The sequence below is a fragment of the Eptatretus burgeri genome, chromosome 17, assembly GCF_056783735.1.
Source record: "Eptatretus burgeri isolate ZD-2024b chromosome 17, Ebu_testis_v1, whole genome shotgun sequence".
Lineage (NCBI taxonomy): Eukaryota > Metazoa > Chordata > Myxini > Myxiniformes > Myxinidae > Eptatretus > Eptatretus burgeri.
In genome coordinates this window covers 60,298,211-60,323,248 of record NC_140977.1, presented here as the reverse complement: position 1 = coordinate 60,323,248, position 25,038 = coordinate 60,298,211, and the positions used below count along the sequence as shown (strand labels likewise).

General features: G+C 45.1%; 1 protein-coding gene across 1 annotated transcript in view; it reads right to left on the bottom strand.

Annotated features, from left to right (window-relative positions):
• Positions 1–627: 627 nt before the first annotated feature.
• SLX4 (SLX4 structure-specific endonuclease subunit) overlaps positions 628–25,038 on the bottom strand; it is a 46,682-nt gene continuing 22,271 nt past the window's right edge. Inside the window, exons 7-15 of the mRNA XM_085862544.1 lie at positions 20,355–20,686; positions 17,384–17,711; positions 15,646–15,734; positions 15,398–15,544; positions 13,434–13,603; positions 11,244–13,126; positions 9,790–9,889; positions 9,367–9,636; positions 628–5,638 (exon numbers count right to left, since the gene is read on the bottom strand). Coding sequence (XP_085718670.1) covers positions 5,287–5,638; positions 9,367–9,636; positions 9,790–9,889; positions 11,244–13,126; positions 13,434–13,603; positions 15,398–15,544; positions 15,646–15,734; positions 17,384–17,711; positions 20,355–20,686 — 3,671 coding nt within the window. The 3' untranslated portion in view covers positions 628–5,286. The remainder of the gene's footprint in view (positions 5,639–9,366; positions 9,637–9,789; positions 9,890–11,243; positions 13,127–13,433; positions 13,604–15,397; positions 15,545–15,645; positions 15,735–17,383; positions 17,712–20,354; positions 20,687–25,038) is intronic.

Here is a 25,038-nt window from a genome sequence, read left to right as displayed (position 1 = left end):
AGTTTCCGCCGTAGCAGCGTTCATGAGCAACATCGGTGTCCCATATGACTCAGATTGCTGCTGAGCCGTATCCATAGCTCGGGCCTGGTCAGCTACCATTTCAAGAGTGGGTTGTGCTTTTTCCAGTAAGCGTTGCCGAATGGGGGCTGACCGGAGCCCTTGGATGAACGCCTCTCGGTTCGCTTCATCTCGATGTTCCTCGGCGGTTACAGCCCAGAAACTGCAGTCTTTGCCCAACTGCCACAGAGCTTGCAGGAACTGATCGATTGTCTCACCGGCTTCTTGCCTGCGTGTGTTGAGAAGATGTCGTATGTATACCTCGTTCTTGCGCTTCACGTAGAGCGCCCGCAGCACGTCGATCGCTGCGTCGTAGGTGTCACACTCCGAGAAGAGCCTGAATACGCTGGGCGAGACATGGTTTACAAGTGCGGCCAATTTGTCGGCTCCCTCTTCAATGATGGTCAGATAGTGTGAGAAGGAACGGAACCAATGGGACCACTTCATTTCCGAGTCAGTAGCGTTGGGGTCCGCATCGAACCTCTCCGGCTTGTAGATCTTGTCCATAGTCGGTTGAGGCAGCCGAAGGGATCAAGTGAAATAAATTGAAGTGAATGCGAGGGAAAAACCTTCAGAGTATAAGGCTTTATTTCACTTGATTGAAGCCGATTCTAGACACATAAAGGAATACATGTGCAGCGAGGAATACATGTGCAGCAAGGAATACATGTGCAGTTGATCACCGCAAAATAAATCAGCAATTAGCCAGCATAAGCATGGAGTCCGGTATACTCTCAATTCTCACCATTCAACGAGCACCAAGTGAACCACCGCCGTAAATGACAATGCCCCAGGGACAATCCCACCGACCGCGCGGCATCACGGTTTTATCTGACTGCGCGACACGTGATCACGCGTCACATCCTTTAATTCATCACACAGAGCAACCAATTCAGGTGATGACGTTTCGCTTCGGGTGGCCCCTCCCCCTGCGCTGCAAGTCGTCTAAACGTCAGAGCGGTCCCTCTGCATTTTTCTCCGCCTCTCTCCGCTGTGGCCTGGCCCTCGTCGACATCGCGCCGACCCGCCTCCTGTTGGCTGGACTCCGCCCACATGTCAACCCCACCTGCCTACCTGGTCCCACCGACCACTCCGTCCACGCACCCTGGACTCCGCCCCTTCTCCACTCAAGCCCCTCCTTCACGAACACGGTCTCCACATGCTCTGCTGAAGCCAGAGACGATGCGCCAGCTGTCGGGTGACGCACTATGGAGCATTCCCCCCGAAACGTTTTGGTGGCACGTTTGTGCCATCAAGAACAAAGGTACCGAGATCGTAGCCTCAACTCCTTTCCCGTCTTGTTTCAAAACTTCCTCTTCATCGGGTTTTCTGTCTGTGTGTATGCGTATGTGTGTGTCCTGGCGCCTGTCTGTTTAAGACTGCAGAAGATCGTTATTGTTATTATTCTCGCGTTAAGTCTGCTCTGTGTCCCCTTTTGTAAGTTGCCTGTTTATTTGCTGCACCACACACCTCTCCCCCCTATCTCTGCACAACACACCCCAATAAATCCTGATCGTAACACATTGTTAATGCTTCTCGCCCATTTCCTCACCCATTGTTAATAAATTATTTTTCGGAATGTTCCCTGCTCGTTTTTGTTTTTTCATCCATTGATCCAGCATGGTCTGATTCCGAGTTTAGCCGGGACTTTATTCCCAACGATCTGTTGCTTTTAGCCGGTATGCCCTTGGCAGTGTCGCTTGGCTGTATCCGATCCGGAAAAGTGATCCGGTTCGGATAAGGCGTACTGAGGGAGTGTTCCCCAGTCATTCAACCACGTGATTAATTAGGTAACCCAATTAACCCATAGACGGGAGGACCCTAGGTCACACGGTTGAGTTATTGGCGTCCACTGTTGGTTAAGCGACCCGCCGCGTCACGTAATTATCCGTGTGCGACGGCCTACAATTCTGGGGAGTCTGGTGGGAACAGAGATAGCTTCCCCCACCTCGTAGTCTTCTCACCCGACCCCGCAACAATGTTATGCTTTATGAAACACACACACAGACACAGACACGCGCACACACACACACACACACACACACACACACACACACACACACACACACACACACACACACACACACACACACACACACACACACACACAGTCCCTTTACAAATCAAAATCTACCCATTTATACTACATCTGTGTGTGCTGTCTATGTGCCTTTTGGTGCTTGCACATGCAGCGACTTTTGCCCCCCTCAGGTCACCTCACTCCAAATCGTATTCGTACATGCTACACTTTGGGGAGGAAGCCTTAACAGCCAACCCATACGTGTTACTCCAACGTCCTTGCAGTGCACGCGCAGGCGATATACTCATCCCTTCACTCGCACAGATTCTCACCAGCACGCTCAACTTTACTCACACCCGCACTGCGTGGCACATCCTGCGTAGCTTCGGAGTCACAGCACGTCCATTCCCCACGTGCAGGAGCACGTTTTGCAAGATGGCCGCGTCACCTCCGCCACGGGGTCACAAAGCATAGGCCCGCGCATGTTCGGTCCGTGAATCCCACGAACCACACACATGTAACCAAGCATGCACACACCTCCACAGAGAGTCCCTTTACAAATCCAAACCTATCCAATATCCATATGTACCAGCTCCCGCTCAAGACACAAACTGCACCGTCGTCGACTGTCGGGCTTTTGGCAAGTGGCATAAGCACTCAAGCAAGCACTCCAATTAAATTGTTGATAAGGAACGGCTGGCTTGGCAAGCTGGTTGGTAATGGTACATACCCACAAAAACAACTGAACATCGCAGATTTCTTTACATGTTCAGATTTCACTCCAGATTGACACTTCGGACGATATCCAATCCTCAAAATCGATATTTTGATATTCTGCAATTAATCCGTAAGAGTAGATCATAGAAAATTGTATATCATATCATCTATGTATGAAATCACTCCAAGCTCCTAATTTTAAAACTATAGCACTTATAAAAGCGATGTATACAACGATTCATAGCTATGCAGATGAGCCTTACGATGACATCACTGAGGAAAGAAGAAGAAAAAAAAATTAACATTTGAGAGTTTTATCGTTGATACACTGTTGCGGCCTGTTCCAAGTCAAGGAATTGTTAGGTAGGCCAAAAAGATGGTGAATTAAGACCCCAGCGAGGGAGAGCACGCTGACCAAGGATATAATTAAATGAGGCTGTTAATCCTTATTATAATTCATGGACTGGTGGTGTTTGTGTGTGTTTATGTTTGTCTCCGCAACCGCTTGTCAAATTGAAACAAAATTGTCACCATCGAAGCGACTACTCATGGAGAATGTTTTATTGACAACTATCATATCATTGGTCACGTGGCGTGGCAGCCAGGTTGGAAAAACGGAAAACTTTGGACCTCCATCTCTGAAACCGCACCAAGAAAAAAATTGAAACTTAGCACATGGCAAGTACTCATGGGGAGCAAGTGTGATTTTTTTTGGATGACGTCATAGGTGCCATCATTTTGAGGTCATTAGTACATATATAGAACGCTACTTCTGATCAGAATGAAAAATTGAGGGTTATCTAGCGAGAAAATGGTCCACAGAAAAAAAAATGATGATGTCATCAATCACATGATTTGGCAGGCATATTGTTAATTATTTAATTTTTCCCAATGTGTTTTTTTTTTTTGAATAAGTCTCACTTGGCTGTGCCTGGGTGGGTTTGAGGGTAGAGGAGTAACAGCTGAAATGTGGATCTCTCCAGGTTCCTCATGATGACCTCATATTTCCTTTTTGCTTGTGCAGGTTCCTTCTGATTCCTCCAATGCAGCACTGTACCTATTTGGTCTTTCATTTGATTTGAATTAATTTTAATCCCATTCTAACTTCAATTGGATAATAATAATAATAATAATAATAATAATAATAATAATATAAAACGTCATGGGTCAGGGTCAGTTGTCCGATCAAAGCAGGACATCTTGGAACCCGGACATCATTGCCAGCGGTTATAAAGTGTTAGTTCTAGTTATGTCTCTTATTAATGACGTAACACACCAGTACACAAAACAAGTCCTGGCAAGGGTCTTCAATCTCTGATCGCTCATTTTCTTGTTAAACACCTATTTTATTTCAATATTTACACAAGATCCTCGGGTCCCAAGCCGACCACCCGAACCATTAAGCCAACACCAGGCATAAAACTATATGTAGCACAATATCTCAATAATACGCCCTGATATATACATATATTAAAGCCTGGTGTTGGCGCAGTGGTAAGGGCAGTGGCTTGGGACCCAAGAGGTCCTGAGTTCAAGCCCCGTTGGGATGTATGTATATATATATATATATATATATATATATATATATATATATATATATATATATATATATATGTATTTATATAATGTGTATATATAAATATATATATATATATATCTATATCTATATATATATAAATATATATATATAAACCAAGTCGAAAACACCAGGGGGTTGACTCAGCCTGCCATCCTTCCGAGGTCGGCGAAATGAGCACCAGTTGTACTGGGCCCGGTGTATGCCCCGGTTAGAATAGGTGTACCATATCCCTGTGTGTCGTAAGAGGCGACCAGGGTTGCGTCAGGAAGGGCATCCGGCGTAAAAACCTATGCCAAATCATTATGCGGACAACAAAATCAAAATGGAGACAGTTGGTCCGCTGTGGCGACCCCTAACGGGAGCAAGCCGAAAGAGGAAGAAGAAGAAGAAGATATATACATATATATCGGGCGTAGAAAAACGTTATGGGCGGATTCAGACAATGGTGGATGAGTTGGTTCGGTAACAAGAACAAGCAGAGTTGACTTTAGTTCATGTCCGATCCAGATGCGGCCTATTGGTGGGATACAAAACATTAAGTTGTTCACCCTGGCAGAGGTACACCCTCTACTGAGTGCCATTCGATTTCTATATCGTAGGAAGTAGGATAGGTTCAGATATTTAGCTTTGGTTGTTCAGAAACTTAGAGTTTATGATTAAAACACAAAATTACAATTTGAAAAATTTACAATCAATACAATGTCCAACAATAATACAAACATAATGGTGTTGATGAAAAGTTCGTGAAAGTACAGAACAAAGTGGAAAAAAATCGGATGGCAGTGCAAAAACCCCTGGACCATGCTCGAGGACTTTTAGTGCGTATCCCATCAAGCACAAACTGAACAGGGGCGTCGTCATGAACTCCAACACTGTTACATTTACACTACTTGTGCACACTATAGATGCGGGGTCATCGCTCCGTTTTTGTGCCCCGTTTACATTCCCTGTACACACGCTTTTTTGGTCGCCGTGTACGTCCACGTGCGGCACCGCCCGTGCTGAATGTGATGCCCTGAGCGTCGAGGAAGTCCAGCAGACGGGCGGCAGAGACGGACATGCCTGCGGCAGACAGGTCCCGTCGCAAGTCTGGCAGGTCGATCGGGCGGTAGAGCAGAATGCGATGGTAAAGGCGTGGCCAAGAGCGAATCAAAGCCACCAATGCGTGATGAAGTTCTTCCTTCTGCCGCACTGCTTGAGAAGCGCTCACAGGGTCTTCATCTTCCGGAAAAGAGGCGTCTCCACCAAATTCTCCTTCGGAGGAACTGTCGGTGAAGAATTGCATCAGGCTGTGAATTCCATGCACGGAGAAAGGTCAAACCGAGTCGAGGAATTTTGAAGAGATGTTAAATGAGGAAAGTGCATCGATATCACAGAAACACGCAAATACCATCGCCATGTATAAACAACTGCACGTGCATGCTGAGATAAAAAAAAATTACTATATATACATGTGTGTGTATATATATATATATATATATATATATATATATATATATATATATATATATATATATATATATATATATATATATATATATATATATAAACAGCTCTGGAAAAAAAATGAGACCACTCTAAAAAAAATTTAAATCAGCATCTCTACACGTATGGCAGCCATTCCATTCCAGTGTCTGTTGAATTCCAACACTGGCACACCTCATTCGACTTCGTGAGGAACTGATTAGGTGATCACCTGAACCGAATCTTGTTTAACAAGGAAAAGTAAAAAAACCACTGCTGTGGTCATCACTATCGTCTTGCAATAGGACCAGCTGGGTGGCAAGAACAGTGCTAGTAGTACCTCAAAAGTAATTGGAATCAAAAAAATAACTATTGACCATGCCAAAAGAGTTGAAAAGAAAAGTTTTGAGTGAGGAAAAGAAGGGTTCAATTCTGGCTTTACTGGCAGAGGGATACAGTGAGCGTCACGTTGCTTCCATCCTTAAAATTTCAAAGACGGTGGTTCATAAGAACAAGGTCAAGCAGTAGACATTGGGGACAACAAAGCTACAGACTGGGAGAGGGCGAAAACGACTTTCCACTGACCGGGATGACCGCCAACTCATTCGAATGTCACTCAACAACCGTAGGATGACATCAAGTGACCTACAAAAAAGAATGGCAAACGGTAGCTGGGGTGAAGTGCACGGCGAGGACGGTTCGAAACAGGCTCTGAGGGGCAGGGCTGAAGTCGTGCAAAGCTCGAAAAAAGCCCTTCATCAATGAGAAGCAAAGAAGAGCCAGGCTGAGGTTTGCAAAAGTCCATAAGGATTGGACCAGAGAGGACTGGAGTCAGGTCATCTTCTCTGATGAGTCCAATTTTCAGCTTTGCCCAACATCTGGTCGTCTAATGGTTCGACGGAAACCTGGAGAGGCCGACAAGCCACAGTGTCTCACACCGACTGTGAAATTTGTTGGAGGATCGGTGATGATCTGGGGGTGCTTCAGCAAGGCTGGAATCGGGCAGATTTGTCTTTGTGAAGGACTCATGAATCAAGCCACGTACAAGGTTGTCCTGGAAGAACACTTGCTTCCTTCTGCTCTGACAATGTTCCCCAACTCTGAGGATTGGTTTTTCCAGCATGACAATGCTCCATGCCACACAGCGAGGTCAATCAAGGCGTGGATGAAGGACAATCAGATCAAGACCCTGGCATGGCCAGTCCAATCTCCAGACCTGAACCCCATTGAACACCTCTGGAATGTGATCAAGAGGAAGATGGATGGTCACAAACCATCAAACAAAGCCGAGCTGCTTGAATTTTTGCGCCAGGAGTGGGATAAAGTCACCCAACAGCAATGTGAAAGACTGGTGGAGAGCATGCCAAGACGCATGAAATCTGTGATTGAAAATCAGGGTTATTCCACAAAATATTGATTTCTGAACTCTTCCTAAGTTATAACATTAGTATTTTGTTGTTTAAAAATGAATATGAACTTGTTTTGTTTGTATTATTTGAGGTCTGAAAACACTGAATCTTTGTTGTTATTTTGACCAGTTGTCATTTTCTGCAAAATAAATGCTCCAAATGACAATATTTTTATTTGGAATTTGGGAGAAATGTTGTCAGTGGTTTATAGAATAAAACAAAAATGTTCATTTTACTCAAACACATACCTATAAATAGTAAAACCAAAAAAAACATAATTTTGCAGTGGTCTCTTAATTTTTTCCAGAGCTGTATATATATATATATATATATATATATATATATATATATATATATATATATATATATATATATATATATATATATATATATATATATATATATATATATATATATATATATATATATATATATATATATATATATATACAGGGTGTCCCAAAAAATATACAACTTTTCATCTGCAAAGAGGATGGTCATAAAATATATTTTTAAAATATATATGGCTGGATAGAAAGCTGAAAGGTTGAAGTTTATTGTACCAATGTCAAAATAGCCACCAAAATTTAAATTTTGGGATGGAATAGTCATTTTCTTTGACCACATGTTCGACGTTGGCTCCACGTTGTCCGATCACTGCCTGCAAACGCGTTGTCATGTTCTCCATCACTTTGGGAAACGTTTCCTGAGGAATGTTCTGCATTTCTCGGTGGATGTTTTCCTTCAGCTGATCAAGAGTCTGAGGTCTAGGGTTTCCAGATCCTGTCCTTGAGATACCCCCACAAGAAGAAGTCTGGAGGAGTAAGGTCAGGGGAATACGGTGGCCACTCAACGTCTTCGTAGAGGGAGACAAAGCGGCCCTCAATATGTTGGTTGAGAAAACGCCTTGTTTCCCTGGCTGTAAGGGGCGGTGTGCCCCATCCTGCTGGAACCACTGGGTTCTCATCTGGATCAGGTTGTTTCTCCTACGGGCCTGAGTACGTAGCTCAGGCAGATAGAATTCCTGAATCATTTCGCGATAGTTCCTCTGGTTTACCGTGCAAGTACGTCCCTAGTCATCTTCAAAGAAGTATGGACCAATCATCCCATACCAACCAACCGTCACCCACATAGTGACTTTGAGAACAGATCGAGGCACCAGTTCAGTTGATGCATTACCAGGATTTTCAGTTCCCCAGTACCGAAAGTTTTGCTTGTTTACCTCCCCGGACAAGTGAGCATGGCATTCGTCCATCATGTGAAGTTTTTTGAGGAAGTCTGCATCTTCCTCCAACTTTCCTGAGAACCAATTTGCAAAGTCTAGTCGTTTGCGTTTCTGTTGATCAGTAAGCACCGTTTCCATTTGAATTTTGTATGGAAAGGCATGAACGTCTTGGCGAAGGATCCTCTGAACGGTGCTCTTATGAATGTTTGTCTCGGCAGAAAGTCGTCGAATCGATTTTTTTGGACTCTGAACGACCGCCTGTCTCACCTTTTCCACATTTTCTTCACTACGACCTGTCCTCTTCCGACCACTGTGACCCTTGTGAAGGTCACAGATGGTTCCCACATTGGTAAACTTTGCGATGGTGCACTTTATTGTCCGAAAGTTTGGTGCATGGCGCAAGTGGATACCGAAATGTCTCGAGTAAAGACGTTGCACCTGTATGACACTTTTCGTCTGGTGCCAAAGTTCAACAATTTTCGTCCGTTGTTGTTCGGTCAGTCTTGGCATTTTTGTGGCGCCTGCTTGGTATCAAAATAAACTTCAGGGTCTCTGCAACAAGAAATGAATCATTAATGACAAAATTACTGCTTTTTTAGGATCAAACGAAGCATTTTAAAAGTTGTATTTTTTTTGGGACACCATATATATATATATATATATATATATATATATATATATATATATATATATATATATATATATATATATATATATATATATATATATATATATATATATATCCCATATTTGTATAAAAATATAAAATAAAAAGTATTGAACAAATATAATACAAAGCTTGGAATGTAAGCATAGAAAAGTCCAACATATGTGTCACCCATCATGCCATGGGACAAAAGAGAACCCACAAAGGACATGGGCAAAAACAGCAGACCTTTTTGAGGGCTCAGAGTGTTCCTGAGAGGTCTCGCTGCTTCCCTTTGAAGGTGCGACATCGTCGGCGACACGCACACCCATCGGTGCGATCCATTCTTCGCTCCGCTCTGCTCGAGATGACAAAAGCCGACTGCTCACGCTTTCCGCAGCCTTGTCGGACACGTCGGCAGACTCCGAGTGTGGTGAAACATCAGTCTCATGAGTGTAGTGAAATATTTCCTTCAGCTTCAGGACCATTTGTCGTTTCGGCAAACGTCGAACACCAAAGCTGCCAATGAAACAAAGCCGACCACATCGACGATGTGACAATTCGAATGAGTGGGAAATATTTTTGTGCATTTGCCATCCTGAGCACCAAGAGTTTCGGAAAGAATGCCTCGTTAGCTATCGGTTTGGAGTGAAACAACTGAACCCAACTCACCGGCACAATTCGCGTGTTAAGTGCGGTGTGTCCATGTCCGAGTAACCAGGCATCGGCGATACGGGTGTGCCAGAGCAACTGCCCACTTCACTCGTTCGATCTAGAACATCGACAAACGTGTGCATCAAAATATCTAGATGCCGTGTCCATGGAACCAGCACCTTTCGGCCAGATATGATCTCAATTATGCATTTTAACATGAGCAGTTTACAAAGCCAGATACACCTGATGTGACTTGTTTAACAGCAGCAATAAACGAGAACGGCACTCTTCGATGTCGAGAAGTCAACAGATATCCTCCACCCGCATGATCACGTCAACGCACATACTTGTACCGAGTTCGATTTTAAATCCCTTCAGCTCTTCTCAAGTATCACATTTATACCTGGTATTACGTCCGACCTTTGACCTCTTGATGCCAAAATCGAATCGGTTCATCTTTGCATCATAATATATCCTAAAACCAAGTTGGTCAAAATCCCAACACTTATTCACAAGTTTGCATGGTAACGGATGTTTTACCTGGCAGGAGCGATGAACTTTTCCCCTTGAGCCCATAATCCAAACAGTTTATGTAGACATCGTTACACATACTCGTACCAAATTCGACTTGCATTCCGAAATTATTGTGGAAGCGAAAATCGATCACGGACTCACGGACAACACAAAAACATGATGCCTCTGGCGACTTCATCAGCGGAGGAAAAAAAAAACTAAAACGAAGAAAATAATATACCCGACAAGTAATAAGTCTTAAAACTACCAAATCAGAACGACGACGGCGAAAGGTTACAACTACTCAGTTTGTGTTCACCGTATTAAGTGAGGGGTTGAAGGAAGATAAAAAGGGCAAGCAGCTCAGTAGGAGATGAAAGGGAACCAAAAAGGAATGCGAAGATACATTTGGGTCAAAAGAATAATCATGGAAGCTGGGCAGTGAGGCAGAGGGGAAATGGCACCATTTTTGCACAACGAATATGGGGATTAGTTCTTTACAAAACACGTACATTACACTCGTATCAAGAGACAAGACAAATTTTACAATTAAAACGAAAATGAGGAAAAACGTTTTGCCTCCAGACCGAATGGCAATTCGCAAGCCGTGAAAGTTGCAGGTGTTGCTCGGCCAGCAAGTGTTGTCCGCGAGTGTTGTATGGGACAAAGTGCACGGAATCACACGCTGCTGTGACTGGACACATCTACAGTGAAAAGTGTTGTCCGTGAGTGTTGTATGGGACAAAGTGCACGGAATCACACGCTGCTGTTACTGGACACATCTACAGTGAAAAGTGTTGTCCGTGAGTGTTGTACGGGACATAAAGTGCACGGCATTACACGCTGCTGTTACTGGACACATCTACAGTGAAAAGTGTTGTACGGGACATAAAGTGCACGGAATTACACGCTGCTGTTACTGCACACATATATATAGTGAAAAATGCTGCTCTTCATACCTGGAGTACAGAGGTTTGGTGGTTGTGGATAAGTGTGTGGTCCATCTTCATTATCGTGTTGTTTTTCATCATTTCCACAACTCGGAATATTCTTGACTCTCTGTTCCCAGGACTGGCACACCGTTGTGGTACACATGTGGCGCATCAATCCACTAACAGGGCACTTGTCATCTTCCGTGTTGATATTTAAACGTTTGCTCCCGAGATGCTCCAAACTCGTCCAAGCTTCAGCATCAGGGGCTCTCATCATGTCTGCGAGATCAAATTTTGGCAAATCCTCTTCAAAACTCGTGTCTAACTGGATCCCAGACACGACATCCTCATCAGGGAATGGAGGACGCGTTCCGATGACGCACGAGTCGACGGTGCGTTCCGAGATGAACTGAGCTTGAGCTTCCTCCCACTGAGAACTCCAAACAACGGCGACGTCATCACCGCACTCGTTCAAATCATTCTCGAGCTCAGAAATATTTTTAACCTCGTTCCTTTTCCTCTCGTCCAACATATCGAAACAAATTACCTCATTTTCATGATTACATGCCGACGCTGCTCCAGTTTGCACAGCTTGAGGTTTGTTACACAATTCAACGGCACTTGGTGACTTCGTACACAAATTGGTGTGGATCAACACGTCATCCTCTTCAATCTGTCCAGACTGGGTGCTAGAAACCCCACAAATAACATTCGAACCATTCCTACTGTTCCCAGTGTCAGAAGTACTTTTACAACAAGTGGACCCAGTGGCATCCTCCGGCCTCCTCCAAGGAGTGTCTGGTACCAACCAAGAGAGATCTATCAAATCATCGGCAGAATTGTTCATAGAATGCTGAATGTTTTCTCTTTTCGAGCCTGAATCAGTAACTTGAGTTGGCATCTTGAACAAACTATTTTTCATTGTATTTGTTTCTCTAGTTACAGCCGTGCCTGACGTCACATCATTTCTCTCCAAGGAGTTACTATTTTCAGATGTAAACACATCGCCATCATCATCGCCGACAAATGATGGCAATAGGTCACTGGAGCTCTTGAGCGACGGCAACACGTTCACGACGTGAGAACATTCGTCCGAATCGGCTTGGCACGAAAAACATCCTCGTGAAGCTCTCGAAGAGAGTGCCAGGTGCAAGTCCCGGGAAGGAATTTCCGCGGACGTCGAGCAAACAGAGGATGTCTTTGGACAACCAGATGGTGTGCCAAGTGAAGGTGTTGTAAAAACATCACGTGATGCATCTGAGAGTGCTCGTAGAGAAGGTTCTTTGTATTCACACAATGAATCCACTTCAGAAAACAAGCGCTCATAAGAATCCTCCAGCTGTCGTGAACAGTTATTTGGAAAACCCTTCATCGTGGTTTCTGTTCTTTGGGGTAAATTGCCGTCTTTTGGGTTTTCATCGACTTGATAATCATTTTTATCTTTACCATCATGTGCAGTACACAGCAGTCCAGTAGTCTCCACACAGTTTGTGCTACGAATACCTTCCTTGGACTCTCGGTCACTGATGAACGTGATGTTATCCTCGGTGCCCTTCTCAAGAGCATCGGCCTTCACAAAGGGTTTCTCAGCACGCATCAGCCGCTGAGTTGCAGAAAACTCGTACACATCACTGAGGTCATCGTCTTCATTATCATCATCGTTATCATCCTCGTGCACATCAAAGATAGTCAGAGTTTTCTGACATTCGTCCTCCGGGTTCTCATCGTCCTCCCGGTGCATAGTCTGAAGCAAGCAGTGCAAAGGATCTTCTTCATTTGTAACACTAATTTCTGCCTTTGGTTGTCCCGAACTCTCCGGGTGCTTGTTTACAATTAAGTCATCCACAGACCGACGCTCGACTTGTCCTTGCATGGCCTCACACACAGACGTCAACTCAGGCACCTCGTACCTAGCAAAAAGGAGGAAACATTGAAAATGAAGATATAAAAACTTTCCCATTTTCACTTTCGTTAAAAACCAATTCGAGTAGAAATGGAGATGAATCAGCTAACACCTCAAAATGCCCTTTTCATTGATAAGGATACATTACAAACAATGGAGGGAGACAGAGACAGAGACAGAGACAGAGACAGAGACAGAGAGTGCTCAGCATGGTTTTGAATCATTCATCTATTTGGAATTGAAGTGTGATGAATCGTGTTCAGGATGTTATTAACAAGGCATACTTCTAGTCAACAGGTAGGTTGTTTGCATACCTTCGAGATAGAGTCAGGATTTCTGACAAAGACGATTCAGGTAAATACGTGCATCCGGTGTACAGGTATTTGAGAAAACACAAAACGGCTTCTGCCGAAACATGAGGAAGCAAGAGACGTCGCGTCCGATTCTCATCTCTCTCGTGTGCAATGAATCCTTCACGGTGAACCTACAACAACAATCAGCACCGGATGGTTAATTGCGCACCATCAGCACCAGCCTGCTGCTTTGCTTCCTTGGCCCGGCCCAGTCGGATGCTGCGTGCGTCAAATAAACAGCTCGGTTACTCTGGGAGATGCTCAAGATGAATCTTTTAGATGTCCATGGGTTTGCAAGATTTTAATGGTTTTTGGGTTTTTTTTTTACTGCAAAAGACGTCTCATACATTACAAACAACCCTAATAAATTTCAGAAGATAGAACAGTCATACGGAGTTTTTATCTATAACAATATTAGCAGGGGTACCCAGCGTTGCCGGGCAACGTCAGATCCCCCTTCCCCTGCCTCCTCCCACCCCACCCCTTGAGGGACGAAGTCATCAAAATGGCTGAAATGATGATGCTATAGATGTTTATCCTCATCGCAATGTCACGAATCTTGGGTGTGTTCAGTTACCAAGTTTCTTGTCGAGAGCTTGTCAAGTGGCTTAAGCACTCAAGCAAGCACTCCATTAGAAACCGTTGATAAGGAACAGCTGGCTTGGCAAGCGCTGGAATCATGAGGCAGCTTTATATATTAGATGAGGTGACAGTGAGACACCTCGCATGAAACTGCCATGTTTGCATGACGTTTCCTCCTCTTGTTAATCCATTATTATTCTCCCTCTCATAGTAATCAGCAAATAAACTTTCTATCCTGTGTCCTCTACCATAAAAAGGCTCCAATTATTCGTGCATTCCTGCTATTGGAGACATCACTGCGTGATGACGTCATTTTTCATACTTCACGCAGAAGCAAACACAGGATAATTCTGGGAAGCAACCATTTGGTATTAAGTGACACGTCACTGTCTGGCAGACAGAGAGTAACTGCGTTTCACGTCCCACAAACTTTTATTTATTAATTTTTTTTAATGAAATATCACGATCTGCCATAAGAGGAGAATTAACACGCCTGTAACGTAACATTAGGATGCCATTGTTTATCTCATATACCAGATCCAGATGCCATGAATGGACGGAGTTACTTGCAGATCACTTCTGACACCATGTTACATAAGCAAGACTCCTGTATGTTGGCCATCTGGATCGCACCGGAAATCTGTCTTTTATTTTTCTCGTTCCGTTAAGATAACCAACAACAAAAACAACAACAACAACACTGAAGTTGTTTCTGAATTGCAGGCACTTCAAACATACATTACAGTACCTTCATTGGGCGGTGTATATTAGACCACTGCGGTGATCGCTGCGGACAAAACATGCATGACCTGGTTTGAGTTGGAATGAAAATGTTACTTTCTTTCCTCAAAACGGTGTCTTCACGTCACAATCGAAGAAGCGTTGTGCAATCTTCAAATGTACACAAGGTCATTAAAACAATCTGAGAAAAAGATGGTGGCGATTTCTGGACGGCGTGGCCTGTAGAATGGGCGGCGCTTATGACCCAGACAGACAGACAGACAGACAGACACAGACCCACCCACAGATACAAACTCAGCTTTATATATTAGAGTTCCCTTCCGAGGAACTTTGATGCAGGACGATGCTCAAGATGAATGGACCATTATAGGCCCATAATAGGCCATTATAGGCCCATAAAGCCTGCACTATTATTGCCAACATATAGTTGTTTATCGTTGTTTGTCCATGCTCTGTTATTTTAAATACTGAGCATCAAACAAGGAAGCAGCACGTAACATTTTTAAGTCTTTGGTATGCCTTGGATGAGGTTTTAACCACCGACCTCCCAGACTCAAAGTGGTCACTCTAACCATTAGGCCACCGAAGCCAGTATCGTGTACCTGCTGGACGAGTGGAGGGCACCGTGCATAAAGTATGACGAGGTGTGCATGGATCAGATCCCCATTGTCTACTTGCAGCTGCACATCGCTCAACTGTGGATTATTTACCATGGCCTCCAGATCTGCAGCCAGCTGGTTCAACGCAGTCTGAAAAGCATACAAAAAAAACCCCAAAATGTTCGTCAGACAGCAGCTTGCAATGCCTGTCTGATGACGAGGCAGAAATAGGTTTGGTACGAAAAACTTACATGTCCGAGAGCCAAGCCGCTGGGCGATGGTGGGTCCACAATGAAGCCAGTCCGCTCGGCTGCACAAACATCACCCTGTTTCTGCTCAACTAACAAACAGTGAAACCAATGAATACTAGCAGTTCTCTGAGCCTTGCACATTAAACACAGAAAGGACTCAATGTGAATAGTGATTCAAAATTGTGAAAAATGTTATCTTCCAGATATGTCGAGCTCACCCCCAACCACCCCCCCCCCAACCCTCCATTTAAACTTTGATCGAATCACAAGCTAGTCAAACACTTGGAATATGTATTTCAATCCTGACAAATCTCACTCTCTCTGTGAAAGGACCATCTAGCAACCACCGCTCCTCTTCCCCCCACTACCTTACCCCATCCCCCGAACAATCCACTTGAGGAAGTTCAGTCTCCGAAGCGTTTGAGCATCAATATCAGCCATAATCAATGTTCAGCAAACCACACTGTTTGTAAGTTGGCATCCAAAGCCAGCAGTTGATTGGACGTTCTCCATCAAAGCCCTTCCTTGGCACACTTGAACGTTTACCTACAAGACCTTCATCCACAGCTTGATGGAGTACTGCTCTCCCCTTTGGGCTGCCTCTCTTGCATCAAACTTTGCTCATGTTGATGCCGTGGAAACCAAGTTTCTGGGCGTATCACATTCACATCACAGACAGGTCAGGTCAGGAATGGGAGCATGCACCGGGGCAACGCGTCGCTGCGTCCACTTTACGTGGGTACTCCAGGGGCCTCCGTCTGGCCATCCCCCAGGCAGATGCGTGGCCCATCCCCATCTCCTTGAGATGCCGATCAACCTGACGCAACCACAAGGTACGAGGTCAGCCCATTGGCCTCTTCCACTCATGAGGCTCCCTCGCTGAGAATCTGCGGAGCAGGATCGCAGACAGGTCGGTGGTTTTGACTATCCTCTACCACCTCGTTTCTAGCCTTGCATCCTATACCTTTCCTGTGGTCTGCCCCTCACCCACTAAGTTTCTGCAGAGTGCGCACCATTCGTCAGTAACACATTTGTGGTTAAATTCCCAATCCACTCATTCGTTCCTCTTTTTTCCCATCCGTGGAGCCAACTTCCTGAGTATTGAATCTCATTCTTCCCTCTAATACAGCTGTTCACCACCACCACCACCTCAGCTCATGCCCTGTCCATACCCAGGATCTCTTATACCCTCATCAACCCTCCCCAAGCCCACCTTCTTCCACTCAGTCACCCTCATTTCGTTTGCTTGTTTTTGTTCTATTTTTGCTTGTTCCCCAGTCTTCCCTTCCACTTGAGAGTTCACACCTGTATCCATCTTGTTCATTCCCCCATATCCCCTTTCCCCTCCCCTTGGTCCCCTTCTCTCCCATGTCATTTATTGCTCCAAGTCACCCTCTGTTTGTCCCTCGACCCTGCTGTTGGTTGCCTGTCAACCACCCCTCTCCACCCTTTCCAGTTCTGTTCCTTTCTGGTCGTCCCGTGTTTTAGCTCCTCTATGAGCCTGGAATCTGTACAGAAAAAAAAATAACATCCATTTTGATGATCTTTCTCACAAGCCAAGTCCTTCCAACAAAAAGTTTTGTGGTGTAGAGATATAACATTCACTGAATGGTTCTAAAATTGTATTTGTGCTGCCAGAATATGGTTCTGGAGACACAATGCCCAACACCTCACCAAAAACATTGAGCAAAACAGGAAGGACAGGAACACAGACATTAGGCAGGAGGAGATATCGTACCACTAAGGAGCGCCAACTGGTTTTGACTATTCCCAGGACACCGGTCAAGAGGTACTCCTTCACCCAACAGCGCGACGAGATCCTCCAGTGGCTGCCTTATTTGTGATGCTTGGCTCTCCTGCAGTACGTCAGTCCCTCCGCTCTTCACACGATCCCGCTCCAACAAAGGAACTCTCTCGGGAAGTATTTGGGATTCAGACAACTTAATCATTGAAAGCGTAGTGTGTGCTCGGGATTCCTCTTCATCGAAAGGACGCGTCATCAAGGACGTGGACGTGGACGTGGACGCACATCTGCTCTCACAACAGGTTTCCAAGGAAGGACCTTTCTGCAAAAAAAGAACAACATGCTGTCGAAACAACAATGAAGACAAAAGTAATATATAATGTCCAAGCTTAAAACAAAGCCCTCAACTCAGGTGTCCACGACAAAACGATTCAGGTCAAACAATCAGTCATAAGACAGTACGAGTGACAACTGGAATCAAAACAAGAAAAAGAGCGATCAGACATTGCAGACCCTCGACAGGACTTGTTTTGTGTGGTGGTTGTGTACAGGTGTGTTACGAAATTAATAGCACAGAACTAGAACTATGCCTGGTGTTGACTTAATGGTTAGGGAGGTGGGCTTGGGATCCGATGGTCTTGAGTTCAAATCTCACTTTTTCCCGTTGAACTAATGATAGGTGGGGTTGACTCAGCCTGTCATCCTTCCAAGGTCAGTAAAACGAGTACCAGCTTGCTGGGATGATTGAGCCATTAGAGTATCCTGCGTATTTATTTTTTTGTCATAATTCTGATGTCATCGGTCATGTAGTACAGGTGCCATCTTGGGAAAAAAAAAAAAAAAAAAAAAAAAAAAAAAAAAAAAACTTTGCACCTCAATCTCCAAAACTGCTCCATTGAAAATAATTACACGTGGCTCGTTGTCAAGTACTCCCCATGTGGAATAAGATGTGCTAATGAGGATGTCATTGCTTTCTTCATTATGATGTCATAATTCGACACGCAACGCTCAATTTGACAAGGAATGGAAAAAAAAAAATTCCTTTGCAGCTGTTGGTCCGATTGACATGGAATTTTGACCATTGGTGCGCCGCCTCCTGTGGAATTTTGTTAGTTATAATAATGATGTCAAAGGTCATGTGATGTGGCATCAATGTTGGAACCCCCGCCCCCCAAAATTTTTTTACCTCGATCTCTGAAACCACACCAACGAAAAAATTGAAACTTGGCACATAGCAAGTACACCTTATGGAGAATGTGTGTGAATTTTTTTAATGACTGGTGCCCTCGTTGTGATGTCATAATTGCATATGTGGAACGCTACATCTGATGAGTATGAAAAATTTTGAGGGTCATCTCGGGATAAAATAGTCCACAGAAAAAAAAAAAATTGATGTCAGTCACATGATTTGGCAGCCATATTGTTTAAATAAATAAATACTTTTTTTAAACCTTCAAAAGTCTTCCAAAAGGTTCACACATATGATGTTATTGGTCACATGATTTAGCAGCCATATTGGATTTACCCCAAAAACCTGTAAAAATCTTCTCCAGAACGGCCGGACAAATCGAGGGGAAGCTTCACACAAGTGTTCCCACGCCATGGGTGGACAACTTTGTTGAGGAATAATTGATTGGCCATATGGTTTGGCAGCCATATTGGACTGAAGAAAAATATTAAATAATGTTTTCTATGGAACCGTTTAATCAATTGAAGTGAAACTTCACAATCATGATCTAGTAGTGATGGGGAATACGTGTTTTAAATTTCAACTTGATCAGACACATGGTCTGGCAGCCAGAGTTATTAAATTTTTTTGATCAGAGTTCTTTTTATTTATTTATTTTAATAAGGCTCACTTGGTTGTGCCTGGATGGGTTTGAAGGTAGAGGAGTTTCAGCTGAAATACAAATCCTATCCAGGTTCCTCCTGATGACTTCATCGTTCCTTTTTCCTTGTTTGGGTTCCTTTTGATTACTCCAATGCAGGACTGAACCTACTTGATCTTCCATTTGTTTTGAATTGAATTCATTTTAATCCCATTATAAATTTAATTGCATAATAATAATAATAATAATAATAATAATAATAATAATAATAATAATAATAAACATCTTGGGTCAGGGTCAAGTGTCCGATCAAAGCGGGACGGATTGGTACCCAGTCATCACTGCCAGCAGTTATAAAGTGGCAATTCTAGTTCTGTCTGTTATTAATATCGTAACTCGCCTGTACACAAACACACCACAAAACAAGTCCTTATGAGGGTCTGCAATCTCCGATTGCTCTTTTTCTTCTTGTTTGTTTGTTTTGTTGTGGTACGAGTGCAATACCCCAGAGAGAATGTCTCTTCCTCACGTTAGAATCGTACCAATTGCTTCAACCATTATTGTGATATGCTGGCTGACGAGAGAAGAAAGAAGAAGGACAATTCGGCAGTTTTGCGATCTCCCAGCTTGGTACTTTAGCGACGTATTCTGGCATCTTCAGCAATATTGGTCGTTCTGAAAACTCTCAACAATAAAAAAGGAATGGCGTTTAAAGGCTTACGTCTTCACTCTGGTAGCTTTTCCGCATATGATTTTGTACACATTTGATGGGGCAACCATTTTCATCCCATGTCACCCCCTCCAAATGGAGTACTATCGTACACCATGATAAAAAGGGACGTAGATGTGAAGGTGAGTGGGGGTGGTTACGTAGGGTTAATGTTTGGGAGCAATTTGGATAAACATGAATCTCTCTGCTTACCCCTCTCACTACCTGACCTCAATATACAGAAGGGCAAAGGAAAAGATTATCACAATATTGAGAATCCAGAGCTACCCTTTAAAAGTCCCATAAATGATCACTAAAAAGCCAAATAAGTGACAAAAGCAATGAAGTAAAGAAGCAAAGATGAGCAAATTTGAGATGAATTGATAAATCTGCAGAACCCTTGGGCGACGAAGCAAACTGTACGTACAGTAGGTGATGATTGGCTCATTTGAATCTTCGGAGAGATAGGAGGGACCAAAGCATTGGTGTAGAACTCCAACGAAGGTTCCCCCAAAACAGCTTCGGCCATCGTGGGCACGGACGAGATTAATGCGCTTCGCCTCCAGAGCGTCGGCTCAAAACGAGCACGGTCGAGACGACTCTGAGGGAGCGCTGGAGTGAGATGAGCTTCCGGAAGGTCCTCCAAAGAAAGCAGTTTTTCCAGGCGCCCGAGCAGCCTCTGATGGCGAGCTTCTGCATCGATCAGAATCAGCAGCGGCTCTTGACGTTTCAAGCTCTTTTGTCGACCGTGTGCACCACCTACAATGCAGCAACATACTCAAATACCTCAGTGGAAAGAAAAACAAGGCCAAAAACAATTGCTTTGTTAAACCAGAGAGTTCATAGAACACCTCACCGCACGCAGTCTTAAATAAATTAATTAACAAACAAATAAATAAGTAATTAAAAAAAGGACGTGCGAGAGTCTTTTCAACTGTTGCTTTGTGTTTTGTATGAAACCTTAGGTACTAGATGCCACGATGTTTGCCTGAATCTCAGTGATCTCACAGGTGATCTACCCTCATGGCACAAAAATGGTTTGTCCAAGTACTGCTAAACTGGTGCTTTTTGGAAGTGTCAAGAAGGTGATTTGTGTTCTCGTGTGTAATTCCATTGAAATAAAATAAAGATTTTCAAGGTTGGAGAAAAAAAAAAACAATCTTTTTCTGTAATTTTACCGCCATTTATGCACTGTCTTTTATACCACCCTATTTGACACGTTACATTATTTAACCGCCAGACTTGAAAACTCGGCAAAATCATTACGCTCCTTTAACCAGAGATCATTACGTAAAACTCAATTGAAATCAAGATGTTCCTACATCACAGCCTGACGGCTTCAGATGGACAGACAAAGGGAACCAATTGCTTAACCACGCTTTTTGCTTCACATGCACGGGGTAAAAACACAAGTCCTATATGTTCTCCCCACTGTGTGTATATATATATATATATATATATATATATATATATATATATATATATATATATATATATATATATATATATATATATATATATATATATATATATATATATATATATATATATATTGTTACTGTTGTGGAAATTCACAGAACACCATACAGGTTTCCCAGAGATCAGTTATGTCGATAAGTCTGTGTTCAGATAAATTTCCCCACCGATGTTTAACGGGCAATTATTCGTGTGCAGGGCTGTGAATCTTCAGTTGGCCGTTTTTCTTTTGCTATCTTTAATTTGGACCAACCGCATTTCAACCACCACAACCGCCTTCACAACAACCACATCTCCTCGCCATCTCCTAAACCACATCTCAACAACGAACAACATCGCCTCACCTTCATCTCCGCAAACGCCGCCATCTTTGCGCCAGCCACGGCGAGTTCCCCACGAATGGCATCGCCGCCGACAGACGCAGGGGTTCCCTGTTAGGACGGGGGCCAGTGATTTCCACAACGTCCGCGTGGGGCAGATGATCTCTGCCACGTCCGCTCTCTCCGAGCTTCGCATCGAATTCAGATCAAAAGATCGAAAGGAGCGGAGCCAGCGGGGGGTCAGAAGTGAGAGAACGGAAATCACAACCTCGCCTCACGGACCCAATATAAGGGCGCGCAGAGACGCCAAGCGTGGAGTTGTGTGGAGTCGCGTTGGGAGCTGGGTCAGCCTGGAGTCTGCAGTCTGCAGTGGGTGAGGAGCTGGGTAGAGCGGAGGAGACGGGAGCCTGGAGCGCAGCCTACCGTGCCATGCCGAACTGTGGGTTGCTGGGGAGAGGCCGGAGAGGAGTCGCCAACCAGCGGCATAACAGTCCGAAGTGATCGGGCCCCGGGACAGTCCAAACGATGCTGAGAAACGGACGGGCTCTTAAGAGAGCATCAACTCTGAAAGAGCAAAGGCCCGTTCGTTCCTCTGAGGCGTTGTCGACTAGGCCCAATCGATCGGGCCGCACGACGAGGCCTGGGCCGCATAGTGGTCATGCCAGCTGCCGTGTGGACAGCGAGTCGCCACAAAGGCGGCAGGTAACCAGCGTGGCCTCTCGGAGCTTTTTCGGTCTTCACAGCTACGTGAACTATTAAAGGCTCACGAGGCCCAGTTCTTGGCCTTTTCTTTCCGGGGTTTTCTTTGCATGAACGTTGTGGCGCCACATCTTTAAGTAGAACTGTTAAGTGCATGTGTGTACATAATAAATAGACGGTTGTAGTTCTTTTTGTTTCTCGTGTCCTGTCCCTTACCCCATTGCATTAATTGCATTGCCTGTGTACGTGCATTGGTTGCCTACATGATTGCATCCGTGCATTGGTTGCATACATGACTGCATGACTACTTACGGGTGTGAAATAAACGTCATTGTTTAAATGTTAACCCGTTCGTTGCATCCTTTCCCTCATTGAACTGCCATAATTAAGTTCGGAATATAGCTGGTTGTTAGTAACCGATAAAAGAATCGGATCCGGCAGGGCTTGGCGATATACACCGCTCGGGAAATCGCAAACGAAGCGAGCTGCTTAGCGGTTCGTTTCCGGACAGGTTCTGTCGAGGTGTAAATCCCCGGCATTTCTGTCTGCGCACATAATTAGGTAAATCAACAATTCGGCGATCGGAGGCTGTCACGCACGGACACAATAGCTGGCTGATTTTCGGTGTGGTTAAAGATAAACCCGTAGCTGAATTTTGGCGTTGATCCGAAAGCTGCGACTTGGTTTGTCCGTTCGGTGGGCGAGAGCGGCCGCCGTTGGCTAGAAGCGGTCGCCCGCACGCTGACGGGCGGGAAGCCACAACACTGGTGTCGGGAGTGGGATTCAAACCTCTCTGTCTCCACACTAAATTAACGGAACCGGATCAAGGGTGTGTGAAGCAACCCTCCGTGTTCCCCCAAATTCCGAGCTTTTAAATTATATCCGATACGCAAAATGGCAGTTCAAGGCGAACAGGCGCAGGGTGGATTAGATTTAGAAATGTTAGAATCTATGGCTCAGGACAAAATAACCGTGCAGGACACCGCCATGCAGGTTGACCATTCCCCACAACCGAACACAGAATCCGTAATGGGCGCGGCGGAGGGGGCAGCGGCGCACGAACACCCCCAACAAGTGTCCCCTCCCTGTCCCCAGCGAAACCGCTCACCATAATGGCAGATCGGCTCCGCTGAGTTCGTTTGACATGAACCGGTTGGGGGAGATGTTGGTGAAAATGGGTAGGGAGGAGATGCAGAAATGGAGGGAAAGCATGAGAGGCAAAACGGTGGTTGCGTGCGACGAAACGGGGACCGCGGGAGAGAAAATGGCGACACCACGTGGCAGTACGATCAAACCAACGAGAGGGAGTGCAACGGCTGTCCGGCCCGCGATGGAGACGGGCGAGGTCGTAATTAATGGGGAGACCGAAACGTGTTGTACGAGGCTCGTAACGGCAGAGAGAGTGACAATGACAGAGGGAAAAATGAAATGGGGTGACTGAGACACGTGAAGACGAGAAAGATAATAAAGGAGGTCGAGGTGACAACAAGGGAGACACGGGAAGTAAAAGAAATAACAGAGACACGGGAGGGAGATGGAGGGTGAAGTGAATAAAAGTAAAGGCGAACACACACACATGGAAGTAGTGGAGGACAATGGGGGCGAGCTGGTAGAATGTGTCGTGACCCGGTGCGAGCAGCAGGATGGCCTTCATCAGGAACGAGGGGAGGGAATATTCCCCCTTGAAGCGGATCGCGACCAGGTGAGTCCAGTCGAGCTTTGCGAGTTAGAGGGGGTGAGTGCTGTAGACTGGTACACGCGGAGCTTGGGGGGCATGGAGGCCCTGGGACCCCTTGTGGTAACGCAAATCCCCAGTGCAATTGTTCCGGTGTGTGTGGTTTCGAAATGTGTGTTTACGTGTGTGGAAAAATGCATGCTGAAACGCCCGCAAACGTGGGTGAAAGGCGGTGTGTGAAAGAGACAGCGTGTGTGAGTGAAATGGCAAGAGCGAGTGAAAAGGTGTGTGTGAGGGAAGCACCATGTGCGAGAAAAACCGCATGTGTGAGGGAAACACCGAGTGTGGAAGGAACAGCGTGTGTGAGGGAAACAGCGTGTGTGGTTTCAAAATGTATAAGTGAAATGGCATGCGTGAGTGAAACCGCATGTGTGAGAGCGCTGTATGTAAGGGAGATGGTCGGCATGCGGGAACACGCAACCGCATGTGCGAGTGTAATGATAAGGAGTGTGAGCATCATGGCACGCAGGGGTGCGTGTGTGGAGTTGTGACGAAGACGGGACCAGACGAGGGACAATGGCCAAGTAGTGGCCGTAGCTGTTTTGGGGACCGTGCCGGATTCGCACGGCAGCGCGCGTGGGGTCCGTGTTGTGCTACACACGAGGCCGCCGCGTGCGCGCGTGAAATCCGGTCCGGAAACGCACGCGGTGGATGTTAGCTGATCCCGCGGACGGACAGAAGCGAGGCTGGGATAGATGAATTTGGAACAGACGGATTCTCCAGGCGAGCGTGCGTGTAAAGATCCATGAGCAGAGCACATATGCTCGTGTGGGGAACCCCTCGAAACGCGAGGCTTGCTTGGGATGCGTAGGTTGACGTCGTGGCCGCATGGTTGGAATCCAGCAGGAGGGGAATCCCTGCTGGATGTTACCGTCCGAGGA